This window comes from Balaenoptera acutorostrata, chromosome 9, assembly GCF_949987535.1.
Source record: "Balaenoptera acutorostrata chromosome 9, mBalAcu1.1, whole genome shotgun sequence".
NCBI classification, from domain to species: domain Eukaryota; kingdom Metazoa; phylum Chordata; class Mammalia; order Artiodactyla; family Balaenopteridae; genus Balaenoptera; species Balaenoptera acutorostrata.
The window spans coordinates 102,610,802-102,628,174 of NC_080072.1; the positions used below are offsets into that span (position 1 = coordinate 102,610,802).

The 17,373-nt window shown below is 41.6% G+C and overlaps 1 protein-coding gene across 3 annotated transcripts in view; it reads left to right on the plus strand.

Moving 5' to 3' along the window:
* Positions 1-17,373, plus strand: part of JHY (junctional cadherin complex regulator) — a 61,298-nt gene that overhangs the window by 12,744 nt on the left and 31,181 nt on the right. For all 3 annotated transcript variants that reach the window (XM_007196703.2, XM_028162486.2, XM_028162487.2), the window contains exon 2: positions 2,167-2,686. In XM_007196703.2, the coding sequence (XP_007196765.2) occupies positions 2,167-2,686 (520 nt within the window). The remainder of the gene's footprint in view (positions 1-2,166; positions 2,687-17,373) is intronic.

Below are 17,373 nucleotides of genomic sequence, written 5' to 3' on the forward strand. Positions count from 1 at the left end.
AATAAACAGAATAAATATAATTGATCCCCTACTTACAGATGAGAGAAACCAGCTCGGAGGTGACATGATTTGCCAGCTGATGCACAGATAGGTAGTGGCAAACCCAGAATTTAAGCCCAGGTCTGTCCAGTCCCAAATCTAGATTATGCCCTGCTGGCCCCCTCCCTGCCCCTGGGACACTACATGCCCAGTGACCCTTGGAGCCAAGTGAAAGGCAGGGCCAAAAACTCCTGTAAGTTCACGTGAGGGGACATCACATGGAGAAACCTTCTCAAAGCCTCAGAGGCAGGTAGCCCTGTGGAGTTTCGGCAGTGGCAAGTTGCACAGTTTGATGTCGATTTCCTGAGAAATGTGGACCATCTCCATTCAGGCACTTTGCTGGAGGAGAATATCATTTTTCTTCCCTTGGTGGAAAAGGAAGAGCAGCCTATCCCAAGAAGTTTTCCATCTTAATATGTGAACTAAAAGTTCAAAGTGACAAGGGGAATTCCCTGGCAGTCCAGCGGTTAGGACTCAGCACTTTCACTGCCATGGCCCGGGTTCAATCCCCGGTCGGGGAAATAAGATCCCATCCCGCAAGCCTCGCACCACAGCCAAAAAAAAAAAAAAAAAAAAAAAGACACTAAAAATTCAAAGTGACAATTAAGCAAGACATAGGAGTTGGGGCTTTCTGCTCTAGTTTTTGCTTTACATCAAATCAAAGAACTCTAGGTCCACATTAAGAAGACTAAATTAACATTAGGGGCACCATTAGTTTGTTTACCCAGCATAAAATTATGTCCTCTATAAACGGGAATATCAAATAGCATAAAAAGCCCAGATGATTTACATTTTCTTTTTGATTAGAGGATTGCATCTACTGTACCAAGGAAGGAAAATCTCTCCCATTTAGCTTTTGAAGATCAAAGCAGCCATTAAATATGGCATATTACCAGCATTTTTTTTTCTTTTTTGGTTAAGACTAGGAGGTACTTTACAAATTGAGATCGTCCTGGAGAAAAGGGAGGACTTTATTTGGGGTCATGTGTACTGATTACAGACCAGTTCACTCCCCTCGGGCTGGACCCTGTGCTTAACCTTTTATTCAGATAGGGCTGTCTACAGCTTAAAGCTCACACTGACCTGTCTACTGATTTTGTGTACATAGACTTGACCAAGAGAGTACAAACTGAGAGCTTTCAGAGGTACCATCTGATTCCAAAAGTTAGGGATCTTTCTGTAGCACATTTGATAAAATCTACAAAGACGAAATGAAGTCACAAGTAAAAATCACTGATACAGGAGGATGAACCTATGTAGGTATTCAGTTGGGATAAGTCTTGCTTTCCTCCCACGAAAGGCTCAGACTGAGTCGTTGTTCAGGCAACAGTCGAATTTCCCTTGCCAGATAAACAGCTAAATGTGTAGCTCACTAGCTAAGTGTGAAATCCATTTTATCTTCAGCAGCTTGTTACTTATTCAACTTATGGTGTGTCTTAAGTAATAGCATTCCTTGCATCAAGGCCATTTACTGGTTTAACATTATAGACATTTGTTTTCCAGCATATAGAAATTAACCATCCCCCATTTTTTTTTAAATCACTGAATTGTACACTTTATTTTTAAAAATTTTTTTAAATATATTTATTTATTTTTGGCTGTGTTGGATCCTCGTTGCTGTGCACAGGCTTTGTCTAGTTGCAGCCAGTGGGGGTTACTCTTCATTGGGGTGCGCGGGCTTCTCATTGCGGTGGCTTCTCTTGTTGCGGAGCACGGGCTTTAGGCGTGCGGGCTCAGTAGTCATGGCTCGCGGGCTCTAGAGCGCAGGCTCAGTAGTTGTGGCGCACGGGCTTAGTTGCTCCGCAGCATGTGGGATCTTCCCGGACCAGAACTCGAACCCGTGTTCCCTGCATTGGCAGGCAGATTCATAACCACTGCGCCACCAGGGAAGTCCCCATCCCCCATTTTTATTTCATATTTCAATGAACTTAGATAATTACGACTTTTTGCCCTTATGTGTAGTGTGTAGGTCTAATCTGAGCCCGGGATGTGTCTTTCCCATGTAGACAGTAAAAGGAAAATTGTAGGAGAAAGATGGAGATTGATTTCGAATAAGATGATCAGCTAAAGAGAACGAGTAAATCTGTTTGGATAAAGGACTTGACATTTCTTTTCTGCTTTGGGCAGTCAACAACCCATAGAAGACAAATACTCAGACCTGCGATATGACCCAAATTGGAAGAGGAAAAAAGAGGAGGGGAAGTTGTTGGCCGTGGAAGCATTGCCAGAGTCTGTGAACGGCTCTGCAGAAAATCTGACTTTGAATCCACTTTACCCTTCCAAGGAGACTTCGATGGAACTCTCAGGGGGGAAAGGTGAACAGAAGAAGAGCCCACAGAGCACAGCCGCCTTACTTGGGAGTGAATTTTTAAGTCCAAACTACGAGCATGGTGCCCATTGCAGCGGGCCGTTTTCAGCGCTGAGCAGCAGTGACCTGGAGGAGAAATCCAGCAACCTCTCTCAGTACTTGAAGAGTTCAAGTTCACATAGTGAGGTATTCCTGCCAGGATCACGCGGCCCTCGGCGAAGGAAGTCCAAACAATATTTTGTGGAAAAAAACAAGCTGACTTTGGGATTACCCACTCCGAAAACGAACTCTTATCTTCAACTTCACAATAAAAAAAGGCGGGAAACTCACCCAGAACAGGTATGTAGCAGCTACTTAAAAATCCCTTCTGAGCACTAGACTGGAATTTGCCTTTGTTTGAAATGGCTAGGTATCACTTCCTTTGGGATGGTGACATCATTGTAACCACCTGGCTGAGTAAAATGAACTCCATGTACCTTGCCCCTCTTTGAAGAATCAGGGGAATTATTCCACAAATTCTTGAGAGCAAAATAAAAGCCATCAGTGGCTTACAGTGCTGTAATTCAATTATTATATTCAAAATGTTTCTATTCAAGGAACCGTAGATTTTTTTTTTTAACTGTATGCTCCATTAGATAAAATACAGGGCCGAGAGTTTGATTCCCTATGTTGGTTGCCTTTGTTCCCACTAAGGCACTGGTTTTCAACCCTATTAAATTCGTCCAGTACATTGGAGGTGCAATGACACACTCATATCAATAACAGCAGCTCACAGAAGTGATTCTCAACTTAGATTCTGTATACATATTGGGTGGTAGTGCAAGGAGGACAGGATACAACATGAGTATTTTTTTAAATTATCTAGTTGATGCTATTATCTTTCTATTATCTTTCCAACTTCCACTGATAATCACTGTACTGTCTTTTATCCTGTGCAAATGATGTGATACCATTATGAACTTTAGTCTCCCCATCTATAAAACTGGAATAATAATAAGTGCCGTCCCTTTCTCATCTGATCGTTTTTGAGGGTAAATTCTATCCCAGGTGATGGATTCAAAACCTGTTGGAGGACTTCCCTGGCGGTCCAGTGGTTAAGACACCACGCTTCCACTGCAGGGGGCACAGGTTCGATCCCTGGTCGGGGAACCAAGATCCCGCATGCTGTGCGGCACGGCCAAAAAATAGAAAAAAAAAAAGCCTGTTGGAGCCAGTAAACTTAGTCCTATTTCATGGGTGCACATAAAGATCCCATCAGCCCACTTCCTAGTTGATACGTTCGTGAACATGGAAAACAGTGGCTGGGTCAATGCATCCACCACCCTTAATGAGGAGACAACTCGAAATTCATCACCCACTAATGTGGGATCATTTTCAAATATGAAGGAGAGGTTATTACATTAAATAGGCATGCCCTTAGACCTCTCCCAAATTCAAACTGGTATTGTGTAGAGTACTCTCACCTGTTCTAACCTGTAAGTATTTCCTGATGGAACAAGAGGGATGAGGTGGGTGAATATTTGTGATTTTTTCTTCTTAATTGAGAAACTCCTTATATGGTCTTAAATGATTATGTCACACCCTTGCCTTTGTAACTAATAATAAAACAAAGGAACGGGTGTGTATATTTAGTTGATTATCAAAATGAATACTTAGCTGACTTCAAACAGAATTTTTAACATTTTTGACTCAGTTTTAGTTGTTAATGTACTTTTCCATAAAACTTATGTGAAATTTTGAATTTTGCTTGGTTGCTCATTTTAAAATATAAATTCTGTGAAAAATGTTTATAGCCAATAATTTCTCCTAGACTAGGACAATATTTTTCCTTTATTTTTAAATGTATTCTCAAAAGAGAAGAGGCAAATAGGGAGGCCAAAAAAATTACTTATATTTCTAATAATAAAAGTGAAAAAAGATTTATTATAAACTGTTTAATTGATTTTGTAATTGCTAATTTTTCTTAATAGTTATAACTTAAGTTTGCAAACAATATCATGGTGTGTTCCCAGTGATTCCATAGCATAATTTTCTTCTCATCATGCCAAGGAGGAAACTTTAAAGCATTTTAGGCTTGCCCAGTCTGTAAGCTTGTGAATTATTCTTTGAAGTGGCCATTGACTTTGTCCCCCACTTTCTCCAGGTTCAAATGTTTAAGGGCTGATTGCTAATTATATTCAAAATTGTTGCCTCACCATTTTCCAACCTATATTTCCTTCATTTTACTCCTATTCTTTTAAAAAAGGATACAAATTAGTTCGACCTAACAATGATAGAATGATAGGTGTAACTTGTTTATTGAATTATACTCAGTAGCACGGAATGTGTTCCTTTCAAATCATTATTTATAGATGCAGTATGTGCAGGTTTTTCTACCAGTGCAGATTATATGTCCCCTAATGGGCAGGAACTATGCTTTGCATTTATTTTTAACCTTCATGGTAATTAGCCTAACACACTGTAAGGGCTCAGTAAGTATATGGGAAATGAAACGTGTCTGTCTTCCATCACCTCCAAACTATTCGCCACCTCCTTCTCTTTACTGTGATTTGAAGTTTATGTGGGAGAAACGGTATTTCTAGAGCAGTGGTTTGAAATTCTGGCTGGATATTAGATTCGTCTGAGAAAAAAACCCAACGTGATTCTCAGCTCTACCCAGACCAGTTTACATATCTGGGTGAGACCCCGAGCATCAGTATTTTTTTTTTAAAGATCCTCACGTGGTTCTAATATGAAGCCAGGTTTGAGAAGCACTGTTCCAGACTAGAGCAGTGGCTTTTGTCCTTGGCTTCACATTGGAATCACCTGGAAAATGAAGAGAACACTGGTTACTTGGCCTGCAGCCCTGAAACTCTAATTTAAGTCATCTGGGGTACACTGTAAGCATGGGGAGCTTTCAGAGCTCCCCAGGTGTTCCTAGTGTTTCATTAAGACTGATCTAGAGGGCTTCCCTAGTGGCACAGTGGTTGAGAATCTGCCTGCCGATGCAGGGGACATGGGTTTGAGCCCTGGTCTGGGAAGATCCCACATGCCGCGGAGCAACTAGGCCCATGAGCCACAATTACTGAGCCTGAGCGTCTGGAGCCTGTGCTCCGCAACAGGAGAGGCCGCGACAGTGAGAGGCCCACGCACCGCGATGAAGAGTGGCCCCCGCTTGCCGCAACTGGAGAAAGCCTTCGCACAGTAAACGAAGACCCAACACAGCCAAAAATAAATAAATAAATAAATTTTTTTAAAAAAGCAAGGAACATGACTTTAAAAAAAAAAAGACTGATCTAGAGCAGTGATTCTCAAACATTAGATGCATCAGAATCATCTGGAGAGCTTGTTTCTGGACCTAACCCAAGGATTTCTGATTCAGTAGGGGTAGGGTAGGGCCCAGGGATTTGAATTTTCTACATGGTTCCAGGGGAACGCCACTTCTGCTACCAGGCCAACACTTTAAGAACCACTGATCCTTTTTTCCCTCAAACTTTAAGATACTTATGAACGCCCTGAGGATCTCATTAAAATACAGATTTTGATCCAGTAAATCTGGGGTGAGACTCAAGAGTCTGCATTTCTATCAAGCTCCCAGGTGATGGCAAGGCTGTTGGTGCTTGGACCACACAGAAAGAACATAAAAGGTTTTTCAGAAACCTACAGTAACAGTTGTGCAATCAGTACCCACTGACCCTTGATGTTTGCAATGGCTGATCGGGTTATTTTGTTGATTTGGGGGTGGGAGGTAAGAAGCTGGGGTGGCAGGTTTGGAGGCTGTTTCATATTCAGCAGCATCCATCTGGAAGGTTTCATATTTGAAAGTCTGTTTTCCCCTACTCATTTCTTTGAAAGAGATGACAAATATCTTAAAACTAGAAATATTGAAAGGATAAATGACCTCTGTTGTTCAATGAATGAGTAAATGTCAATGACCATTACACGGCCAAGAAAACCCAGCTTTTAATACATCATTTTGTTGCAAGCCTCCATGCCCAGTTGAATCAGACAGGGTCTTAAGCAGTGTATTGTATTTGGGAAGATTTGGAAGTAAGTCTAAGAAGTTCACAACATCCCAGTAAAAAATGTGAACCTTTTTTTTAAAAAAATAAAACTTGAAAAGTTCACACTAAAAAAAAAACAGGCAATAATAGTAAAGCAGGGATTTCCCTGGTGGCGCAGTGGTTAAGAATCTGCCTGCCAATGCAGGGAACACGGGTTCGAGCCCTGGTCCGGGAAGATCCCACATGCTGCGGAGCAACTAAGCCCGTGCGCCACAACTACTGAGCCTGTGCTCTAGAGCCTGCAAGCCACAACTACTAAGCCTGCAGGCTACAACTACTGAGCCCACATGCCACAACTACTGAAGCCTGCTTGCCTAGGGCCCGTGCTCCACAACAAGAGAAACCACTGCAATGAGAAACCCGCACACCACAAGGAAGAGTAACCCCCGCTCGCCGCAACTAGAGAAAGCCCGCGTGCAGCAATGAAGACCCAATGCAGCCAAAAATAAATAAAATAAAATAAACTGTAAAAAAAAAAAAAGATAAAGCAAGCTCTGCAAATTAAGAGTCATAAGAGAATCTAGCCCCACTAGATAACAGAGTATATTTTAAGCCTCAATAATGAAATAGTAGGGTAATATTTAATGCATATACAGACAGAAAAATAAAAGAACAGAATAGAAAGTCTAGAAATAGAACCAAATTAGTGTGAGAATATATGATCTGATATTATGATTTGATAAAGGCAGGACCCAATTTGAGGTCCAAAATCTACAAAAGACTGATAGATTTGACTACAGTTGACCCTTGGACAACATGGGTTTGATCTGTACAGGTCCACTTATTTGTGGATTATTTAAAAAATACATACTACAGTACTACACGATCTTTAGCTGGTTGAATTCACAGATACAGAACTACAGATATGGAGGGCTGACTGTAAAGTTATACATAGATTTTCAACTGTGTGGAGGGTCAGTGCCTTTAACCCCCACTTTGTTTGAGGGTCAACTGTACATAAATATCAAAAGCTTCTGGGGCTTCCCTGGTGGCGCAGTGGTTGAGAATCTGCCTGCTAGTGCAGGGGACACGGGTTCGAGCCCTGGTCTGGGAAGATCCCACATGCCGCGGAGCAACTGGGCCCGTGAGCCACAAATACTGAGCCTGCGCATCTGGAGCCTGTGCTCCACAACAAGAGAGGCCGCGACAGTGAGAGGCCCGCACACCACGATGAAGAGTGGCCCCCGCTTGCCACAACTGGGGAAAGCCCTCACACAGAAATGTAGACCCAACACAGCCAAAAATAAATAAATAAATTTAAAAACAAAAAAGCTTCTGCAAGAAAAAAGGCATAAGAAAGCCAAAATATAAAGAACTAGAAAAAATATTTCTAATTCATATCACAGCCAAAACACTAATAGCTCTAATATATAAAGAGCTCCTAGAAATCAATAAGAAAAAGACTAATATCCCAATATAAAAATTCACAAAAGATATGAATAGATAATTCACAGAAAAGTTAATACATAAGGCTATTAAACATACAAAAAGATATCCAACTTTGGTCATTATAAGAGAAATCCAAATTAATACTACATTGGGATTCCATTTTTCATCTATAATTAAACCAACAAAATTCCCAGTTTTTGCCCAGTTTACCTCTGGGCAAAAAAGTATAGTCAAGCTGGTGAGAGAATAAATTGGATTAACTAGTATGGGGGACAATTTGTTAATATCTACTTAAAATACAAATACTACATACACTCCTTGAGAAAGCAAAGCATAATGGCCAAGAGTATAGGCTTTCGAGCCAGGTTGGTTGACACTGACACCTGCTGGCCATCTGACCTTGGGCAGGTTGCTTAACCTCTCTGTGCCTCAGTAACCTCATCTTTAAAATGGAGATGATACTAGTACCTTCCTCAAAGGGTTATTAAGAAGATTAAATGAGTTAATATATGGAGAGTGCTTAAATCAATGCCTGGCTTATAGCGACCGCTGTATACATGTTAGTAATTATTATTTTATAAATTGACCCAACATCTTCCACTCCCAGGAATGTATCCTAGTTATATGTGTGCAGTTTTGAAATAACCCTTGAACAAAATCATTCATTTCATCCTCATTTCTAATAGCAAAAGATTAGAAAGTACCCAGATGTCTATCATTTGGGGAATGTGTAATAAATTATAGTACATTCATATAACAGAGTACACTGTAGCTATTAAAAAAAAAATGAGATGTTCCTAATGAACCATTATGGATGGACAACCTATCAGGATTTATTATTACTAAGAGAGAAGCTAAAGTTGTATAGAAGTATATACAGTACAAAAAAGTGGGGAGGAATAAAAATATACATATCATATTTTCTTGGTATGCTTTAAAAAAGTGAGAAAAGATACATAGGTGGTTAATTGTAGAGGGTGGAGGGGGAGTAGGGTGGGAGCAAAACTTTTCACTTTATACCTTTCCATATCTCTTATTTTTGAACCATGCCTATGTGTTTACAATATACAGTGTTTTGTAGGAACCCTGGTAACTTTACACCCCCCTGATTGCTCAGGGTCACCTAAATTGCACTTTTGCTTGAAAATAATGGCTCAGAGTAGAACCACTAATTTTTAAATTCAATTTCTCCACAATCATTTCACCATTTTTCATAGATCTGTTAATCTCACATTAAAATGCACTGGAAAAATCACCTTTGAATACATTGCAAGATCTTAGTCACATGATGTGTGAGGCAAGGAACTGATGTAAAAACCAACACACGCTAGAAGGCACCTAAGTATCACAGTCAGCCAATAACTTTGCTGGTGAATATTCAGTACTTACTTTTATTTATGATTTGTTTCATAACCATAAGTGTTTGTCTGAAACTCACTAGAATTTGAGTCAATTTATGATCTACCATTAAAGGAAATTGTCTCTTGAACAACGAGCTACCTTTTTTTTTTTTTTTTTGGCTGCGTTTGGGTCTTCGTTGCTGCGTGCGGGCTTTCTCTAGTTGTGGTGAGCGGGGGCTACTCTTCGTTGTGGTGCGCGGGCTTCTCATTGAGGTGGCTTCTTTCGTAGCGGAGCACGGGCTCTAGGCGTGTGGGCTTCAGTAGTTGCGGCACGTGGTCTCAGTAGTTGTGGCTCACGGACTCTAGAGCACAGGCTCAGTAGCTGTGGCACACGGGCTTAGTTGCTCCGCTGCATGTGGGATCTTCCCGGACCAGGGCTCGAACCTGTGTCCCCTGCATTGGCAGGCAGATTCTTATCCACTGCGCCACCAGGGAAGTCCTGAGCTACCTTTCTATCTTGATTCTAATGTGACTTTGAAGGCTGATGAAGGCGAAATTTAGTAGGGGCTCAGGAAGGAGCAGTAAGTGCTTTATACATGTTATTCTGTTTTTTCCTTGAAATGTCTTAAAGAAATTACAGATACTTTGCAATGTGCATTATAGAAAGGTTATTCAATTACCTCTGGCCTTCAAAACAATATAAAGTCCTATATAGACTCCACTACCCATTCTGAGCATCAACACGTCTTTGAGACTGTTGCTGAGGCAGCAGGTAACTCAGCCAACAAGGATTTACTGAGCAACAGTGTGTGCTAGGTACTCTTCTTAGTGCTAGGGATGTAACAGAAAATAAGACATGCAGAGCCCGGCCTTCAAGGGACTTACATCCAGTCAGGTGACAGGAAACATGTAACAAAATAATTTCACATAGGGATAAACATCTCAAAGGACACTGCATCAACTTTCTTTAATAAAGTAATGAGCAGGGTGTAACTGGGATATTTAGCGAGGTACTTGGGGAAGGGCCCTCTGAGGAGATACCATTCGAGTTGAGACGTGAATGGATGAGAAAGAAAAGACTATGTAAGCTCTGGGGCCCCAGCCTTGGAAGCAGCATTCTCTCCTAGGGGGCAACACAATATAGTGGGAGAAGAGATGAAACTGAAACAGAACACTGGTTTGGGAGTCTGACTATCATGGGTTAAATGCTGGCTTTTCCGTGTACTGGGTGGTACCACTAACTAGATATTTGAGCAAGTGACTCTTCAAACCTTATCTTCTTCATCTATTGTATGGGGTCCAATTCTGCCTTGGAGGGCTATTGGAAGAGTTTATACAAAGCTCCTGACACGTGGCAGACACTCAGTGAAGGGAAGCTGTTATTACCACTGGTCATTCCTTAAGCCACGAGAAAGGAATCCACCCTGGGAATAGGTTCTCCTAAACAGCTTTTTTTTTTTTTTCAGGCTACAGTGTCTCAAAATGAAAGGGACGTGAATACAGGTAGAATAAGAACAAAGTGTTGTCAATAGAATAACATCTGTAGGCTCTAGCAGCCCATTCTATGATGTGACTCCCAAAAGACTGCACACAACGGGGGTGGACACACCTCACACTCTCCATGCCGTCTCCTGAGGGTCCCCAGTCAATCAAACACTGCCCCATGGATTACAGGACCCTACAGTCTTGTACCCAACTTGTTGGCAATATCTCTCTAATAGTTGCCTTTGGTCTCAGTTATATTTCAAATATTTACACTTGGTGATAAGGAACATACGATTATTTGACACTTCGGTTTTGAAGTACAATTTCATATCACAACTCTTTCAAATCTATCTTCTCCACTGCCTTCACAAGTGTTCTTCTTAGATACAAATCTGATCATATCAATCTCCTGCTTAATGAGAGTCCCTGTTGATTTCAAGATAAAATTCTTAACTCTCAGAGTGGTACTCGAGGCCCTTTGTGACCTGGCTCCTTCCTGCCATTTCAGCCTCATCCTTTGTCACTCCTCCCTTGCATCCTATGCTCCAGTCATACTCTGGGAACTCACAGCTCCCAGAACCCAGCGTTTCCCCTGGGCCTCTGTCCAGGCTGATGGATTCCTTTTCCCTGTCTTGTTTGCTTGGGAAAATCTCAGCCTGCTTTTGAGATTCAGCTCAAAGTCCCCTACCTTTATGAAGACTCTCTGAGTTCCTCCCTCATCCTTGAACATCCACCTTAGAATCCATAACACCACACTGCACTATTTAGTGTATGTGTCTGTATGTCTTTACGTGACTCTGAGCTCCTAAAGGCCTAGGCTGGCTCATCTCTGAACTCCAAGAGCCTGGCATACAGTAAGCACTTTCTACATCTTTTATGAAGGAATGTGATCTTTAAATAGGTTTGGGGGGGTGTTCATTATTTTACCATTTTCAAAATGAAAAAATAAAAACGACTAAGGAGCTTGTGCTCTTGACTTAAATAATGGATTTGGCCTTGAAAGACCAGATTTGAGCCCCATTATTATTAGAGCCAATTATTCCCTTTGGTAAATAAAAAAAAAATCTTGCTGAGCTTTGTTTTTCCCCATCAGAGTGAGGTTACAAATGTTCGCCTTCTTCTACAGACCCAGGATTATTTAGATGACCAAATAAGATGCTGTATGTGAACACTTTGCATAATCATATAGCCCTGTATAAATATGTTATATTTATTATTGAACATTTGATTTGAATTTAGCCTGCTATTGGATAAGATTAATATCTAAGTGATATAACACTCTCCTTTTCCATGGTTTTAAATTTCATGGTTTGTGAAACTTTTGGGTGCCTATAAAATTAAACTTTAGCTTTATTTAAATTATGATCATCTTTTTCTAATTATGTTTGGTTAGAAAGACAGAATTATTTTTTATAGAATTCTTCCAGTTTGGTGGTGTTTTTGAGTCCCATGTCTCATATTATACTCATTAAAAATATTCTTCTACAGAGTAGGTACTCTGTGTATGTTCATTGATTGATCTTTTTTTTTTTTTATTTTGCCCTGTGCAACCACAACAAGAGCACTTACTTATGACAGCATAATTTAAATTGAACTTTATGGTTTTTCAATACAAGAAGTTTCTTAAGGCATCTTTCTTGTATGCACTATTCAGCACTTATTTATCCGATCTGTAGAGTGACACTTCATTAATTCAACATTACTGAGGAGGGATCCATGGAAAGAAAACTTTCCCCATAACTGAAGCACGCCCTTTCGAAAACCAGAACTTTAAGAGAATCAATCATGTCTAAGGATAGTTGTCAAAAATGTGCCTGGAGAACCTGATAACTCTGTGCTCTCCTACCCAGGCTATAGTGCACTGTTGTGCAGTAAAGTCGAGAGCTATGGTGATGGGAACCATCCTTTGCCTCTTTACCGAATGCCCCCAAATGCTACGATTCTGTGGTCATTTTATACACTGCTGTCAGTGTATATGCTCTTCAGGTGCTTCCGGCCAAGTGGGAAGCAGACATGTAAACAGTCGGGACCAAGTGACAACTGCTGTCCTGGAGACATGTCTGGTCCCAAAGGAACCCAGAAGAAGAAGTACCCAAGTCTGTCGGGGGAAGTCAGAGAGGGCTTCACGGAAGAGGCAGTCATTGAACTGATTCTTTAGGGAGAAGTAGAAAGTAACAGGTGGAGGTGGACAGCAAAGTCACCACAGGCAGAGAGAGCATATGGGGTGGCATGAGGGCGAGAAAGGACACTGTTTAAGTAGAGACCTGTGGGTACAGGAGGAACCACTTTGGTGCTGGTCACGAACTGGCAGTTGGTCAGTTAATCAAGTAAAGTGGTTAAAGCAGATATGACAAACGATGACCTTAAGTACTTTACTTTCACTTGAAGTATATAAATACACATTAATTCACCAACCTTCTACTGAGGGGCCGGGCCTTCCTGTCAGTGTATATTCTATGGACAACAGTTTTTTATTGTCTTTCTCACGTCAGTTTGAAAGATCTATGGTGTCCACTTCCGATTTCTTGAAAGCAACGTAAAAACTTAAAAAGTGTTTAGAAACGACCCAAGATCATAATCTTTCTAGATTTTTGTGACTGTTCCCCTAGTCTTTTACAGACCCCCCCCTCCCCAGTTGTTATTTTTCCATTTGATTTATTGGGTCATTCTAAATTATTTAACTTATTTTTCATGGAAACAACAACTCTCTATTCACACTCAGATTTCTCCAGATGATCTAACCTTTAAAAAGAAAGTTCATAATTTTAACAACACGTACAATAATAGGAATAGACAGGTTTGGGAACACTCGTAAAAGACTCTTGGTAAATATATAACTCAACTAGTGGAAATAGACGTACCAAGGCATACCACAGAGTAGCCAACCAGCCATGAGCATTCGGCCCACTGTCTTAAGAAAGGACTGGAGAGTGTTACTTAACCTAGCGAGTTAGTTAAGGAGAATTTCGTGCTGTGCATGACTAGATCATGAGGATGGGAGTGTGCGTATTTAGGCTAGAGAAATGGGCATGGGCCTTTCATGTAGGCCCCTGTGTGTCATTCTAAAGCGGGGGCTCTCAGGATGTGGTCCCCGGCCCAGCAGCATCAGAATTGCCTGGCAACTCATTAGAAATGCAAATTCTCGGGCCCCAGCCCAGATCTCCTGAGTCAGAAACTCTGGGGTGAGGCCTTCACCTCTGTGTTTCAACAAGCCCTCTAACTGATTCTTATACACGCTCAAGTCTTAGAACTACTGTGCTGGAGAGTTAGGCCTTTCCTCTACATGACATGGAATGATTGAAGGATTTTAGTAATGGAGCAGTTTGAATCCTGTGACCATCCAGAGGTCACACTTACAATATTCTGAGTTGTGTTATGGGGAGTTCAGGTCGCTAGCTAATCAACCTTCACAGACGTTTCACGACACATTCCTAAAAATCTCTTTTGCGTTCTTGAAAATGGTTGATTGCTTCGTTCATTTGCATATAATTATTAAGAGCTTATTATACAAGCCCTGGTCTGGGATGATCCCACATGCCGCGGAGCAACTAGGCCCGTGAGCCACAACTACTGAGCCTGCGCATCTGGAGCCTGTGCTCCGCAACAAGAGAGGCCACGATAGTGAGAGGCCCGCGCACCGCGATGAAGAGTGGCCCCCGCTCGCCACAACTAGAGAAAGCCCTCGCACAGAAACGAAGACCCAACACAGCCATAAATAAATAAATAATTTTTTTTAAAAAAGAGCTTATTATGTGTCAGGCATTGTCCTAAGTACTTGGAATACATCCATGAACAAAGCAGGCAAAAATCCCAGGCTTCGTGGGGCTAACCTTCTATTAGGAGGAGACAGACAACAGACAAAACAGATAATCAGTGTATTAGTAGGTGATGTAATGGTGAGGAGAGAAATGAAGCAGAGCAGAGGGAGAGGGGATGCTGGGAGTGGGGTTACAACTGTAAACAGATCACAGAGGAGGTGGGAGAGAGCACCATGCAAATATTTGAGGAAAGGGCTTCCTTGGAAAAGGGAACAGCAAATGCCAAGGGCTGAAGTGCTGAAGGGCCATTGGGCCTGGGGCCGAACCAAAGAGGGAAAGAACAGAGATGGGATCCTAGCTTCCACCTTGTTTTGCTGACAGCCTCCAGGCTTTACTATAAACCACAGATCTAGCCAGATAAATGATACATTAGATGTGTTCTGATGTAAACGGAGCGTCCAGTGAGCAATGTAGATTGATCTTCTCACTCAGTAATATTTATTGAGCACATGTGCGCCAGGTACATCCAGAACCACCACGTAGCTCATGGGAATAGCGCCTCTGGAGCTGAACAGTCCGGCACGGAGTCCCTACTTTTCCTGCCCTCATGGGACTTAACATCTAGAGGCGAGACAAACATAATGACCAGCGTGAAACTCGTCACACAAGGGAAAGGACAGGGCACTAAGGCCGTGAGCTCAGGTGCATCTGGTATAACCTCCTCCAGGGCATCAGGGAAGGCTAACTATATTTCAGCCAAGGCTAGAACAGTGAATGGGATTGGTCAGAATAAGTGAGGTAAAGGGGAGTTTCCAGGCAAAGAATGGCCCCGTGCGTGGACCCAGAGCATGTGGCCCAAGAGCAGACCTGAAAAAGTACAGTCTAAAGAGAGCAGGGAGGGGAGGCTGAAGAGTAGAGGAGGGAGGGCCTTATAAACCTTTAAAGGTAAGGGCGATGGAACAGCATCAAAGGATTTTAAAGTAGGTGACTGGCATAATTAGTTTGGGGTTGTTAAAAGCTCAAGTATCTTATCTGGAAAATGAATGTAAAAGTAATATACCCAGAGGTGTCAGTGTCATCAATTTCTTCCTGAGCACGTATGTGCTAAATACTGATACATTACGAAGTGTTCTACAGGATGGAGGAAGTGGCCAGGCAGAGCCAAAACATTTCAGGTTTCAGGTGTTTTGTCTCTAAATAGCTGAATAATTAATACAAATCCCCAGATAATTCAAACAGCTGTACTAAATCCCCGTGTTGGAGCCTGACCGCGGCGGGCTCTCTGTGTTGCCATGCCTCCACCTCTTCTGCTGGCCGTGTGTCAATACAGGGGGCAGTAGCATTGATCTTAGCAGGTGCAAACCGACACAGAGCAAAGTGTATTAGAAATAGGACAGAGTTAAAACTGCAGATCGCTCTTTAGCCAAGTTAACAAAGAAACATCAACTGAGTCCGCTGATTATGCCCCAAAGAGAGGGATTCAATAACAGCTGTGTTGGAATGATGGCAAGCAAATACCACATTTAGAAAAATAGGATTCTCTGGCCTATTTTAACTGGGATATATGCTCGTTGTTAACACCATCAAGGAATGAGAATAACAAGGAACCTAATAAATTAATGCGAGAGTCCCCACGACATCTAAACACAAGGTTATTAACAGAAAGCAATAGAAAGAGGAAAAAAGGACCCGAACCTCCTGCGACTGCAGGACCACACGGTGATATTCTATTTAAACATGTTTCAGTGTGTGTCTCTGCGGATACACAGTGATTCACATACAGCTCTTGGAAAAGCATCAACTTTTTTTGTGGCGCTGATTCTCTAAGAACCTGATGAGTTTCTTTGAGAGAGAAGTAGCAGCCCAATCTAGCTCAGCTGTACTCAATCTGAGTTGCTCTCCTACATATAAACCCTCACTTCAAAGCCAGGAACATAATGTACAATTTTTTAATGGCTCTAGACCCAGGCACTCAGGCGCTCTGCTCTGCGCCTTACCTCAGTGTAAACACCTAATCAAGATTGCCTGCGCTCCAACAATAGCAGCCAAATGCAATTCGAGAACCACAAGCCTTTGAAGTCCTCCCAGCAAAGGCCGGTTTTCTAGTCTGGGATAATGACATGCCATGATTGCTGTCTTTGTTGTATCTTTTCAGTGGAGAAGCAATTATGGCCCCAATTTAACAGAATAGACATTACACAGCTTATGATGCTCAAAATGCAATTTCATTTGATCATTTTCTCGATTTGATTGGTATTAATAGAATGGTTCACCAAGGAAAAAAAAGAAATAGCTAGCAGAGGTTGTGTCCCATTCCACTTTCAAAGAGATAATGTAGAAGTATGTTTTACTCACCCAGAGACTCAGTGGAGTGATTCAGACACCAAGTTCTACCAAAACAGCCTGTGGATGGAAATATTATACATCCTATGTTCTCTGGGGAAGGAAGCGTAGGACAATGTATTTTTCATTTGTAAACTTTTTATCAGAGCTCCATAAGGGATCCCATCGTTGTTAATCAAACAATTAATATCACCAGTGAAAAACCAAATTAACTAAGTCCCCTTTACAAAAGCCAGGAATCAAACCCCCTAGTGGCAGATCTAGGAATAAACCCAACTTCTCCAAGGCTCCAGCTTGTCCAAGACATTGCGTGTTTGAGGTTTAAAAAAGGATTATTTCCTTGCCTGCTTAGGCAGCCTATTTAGATTTTTATTTTTCCTGCCACGACCTTCATTTCTCCTCCAGGATGGAGTTGATTTTTCTTTTAAATGAGTTGTGTATCTGTTTAATGTCATGGCAGTAAGGGACTGAAGCCTTTGAGAAAATGATGACAGAAGCTGTAAAATCTAATACTTTTATTGTCATCCCATGTTTCTGGAACCAGTGAGGGACTGAGAGATGGAAACGTGAGAAGTGGTTCCTGACCTTGAGCATTTATAGCATTTATAACTCCAAACTTTCCATCTCAGCACAAGTTAAACCGTTCCATGGTATCGTGAAGTTTTCCA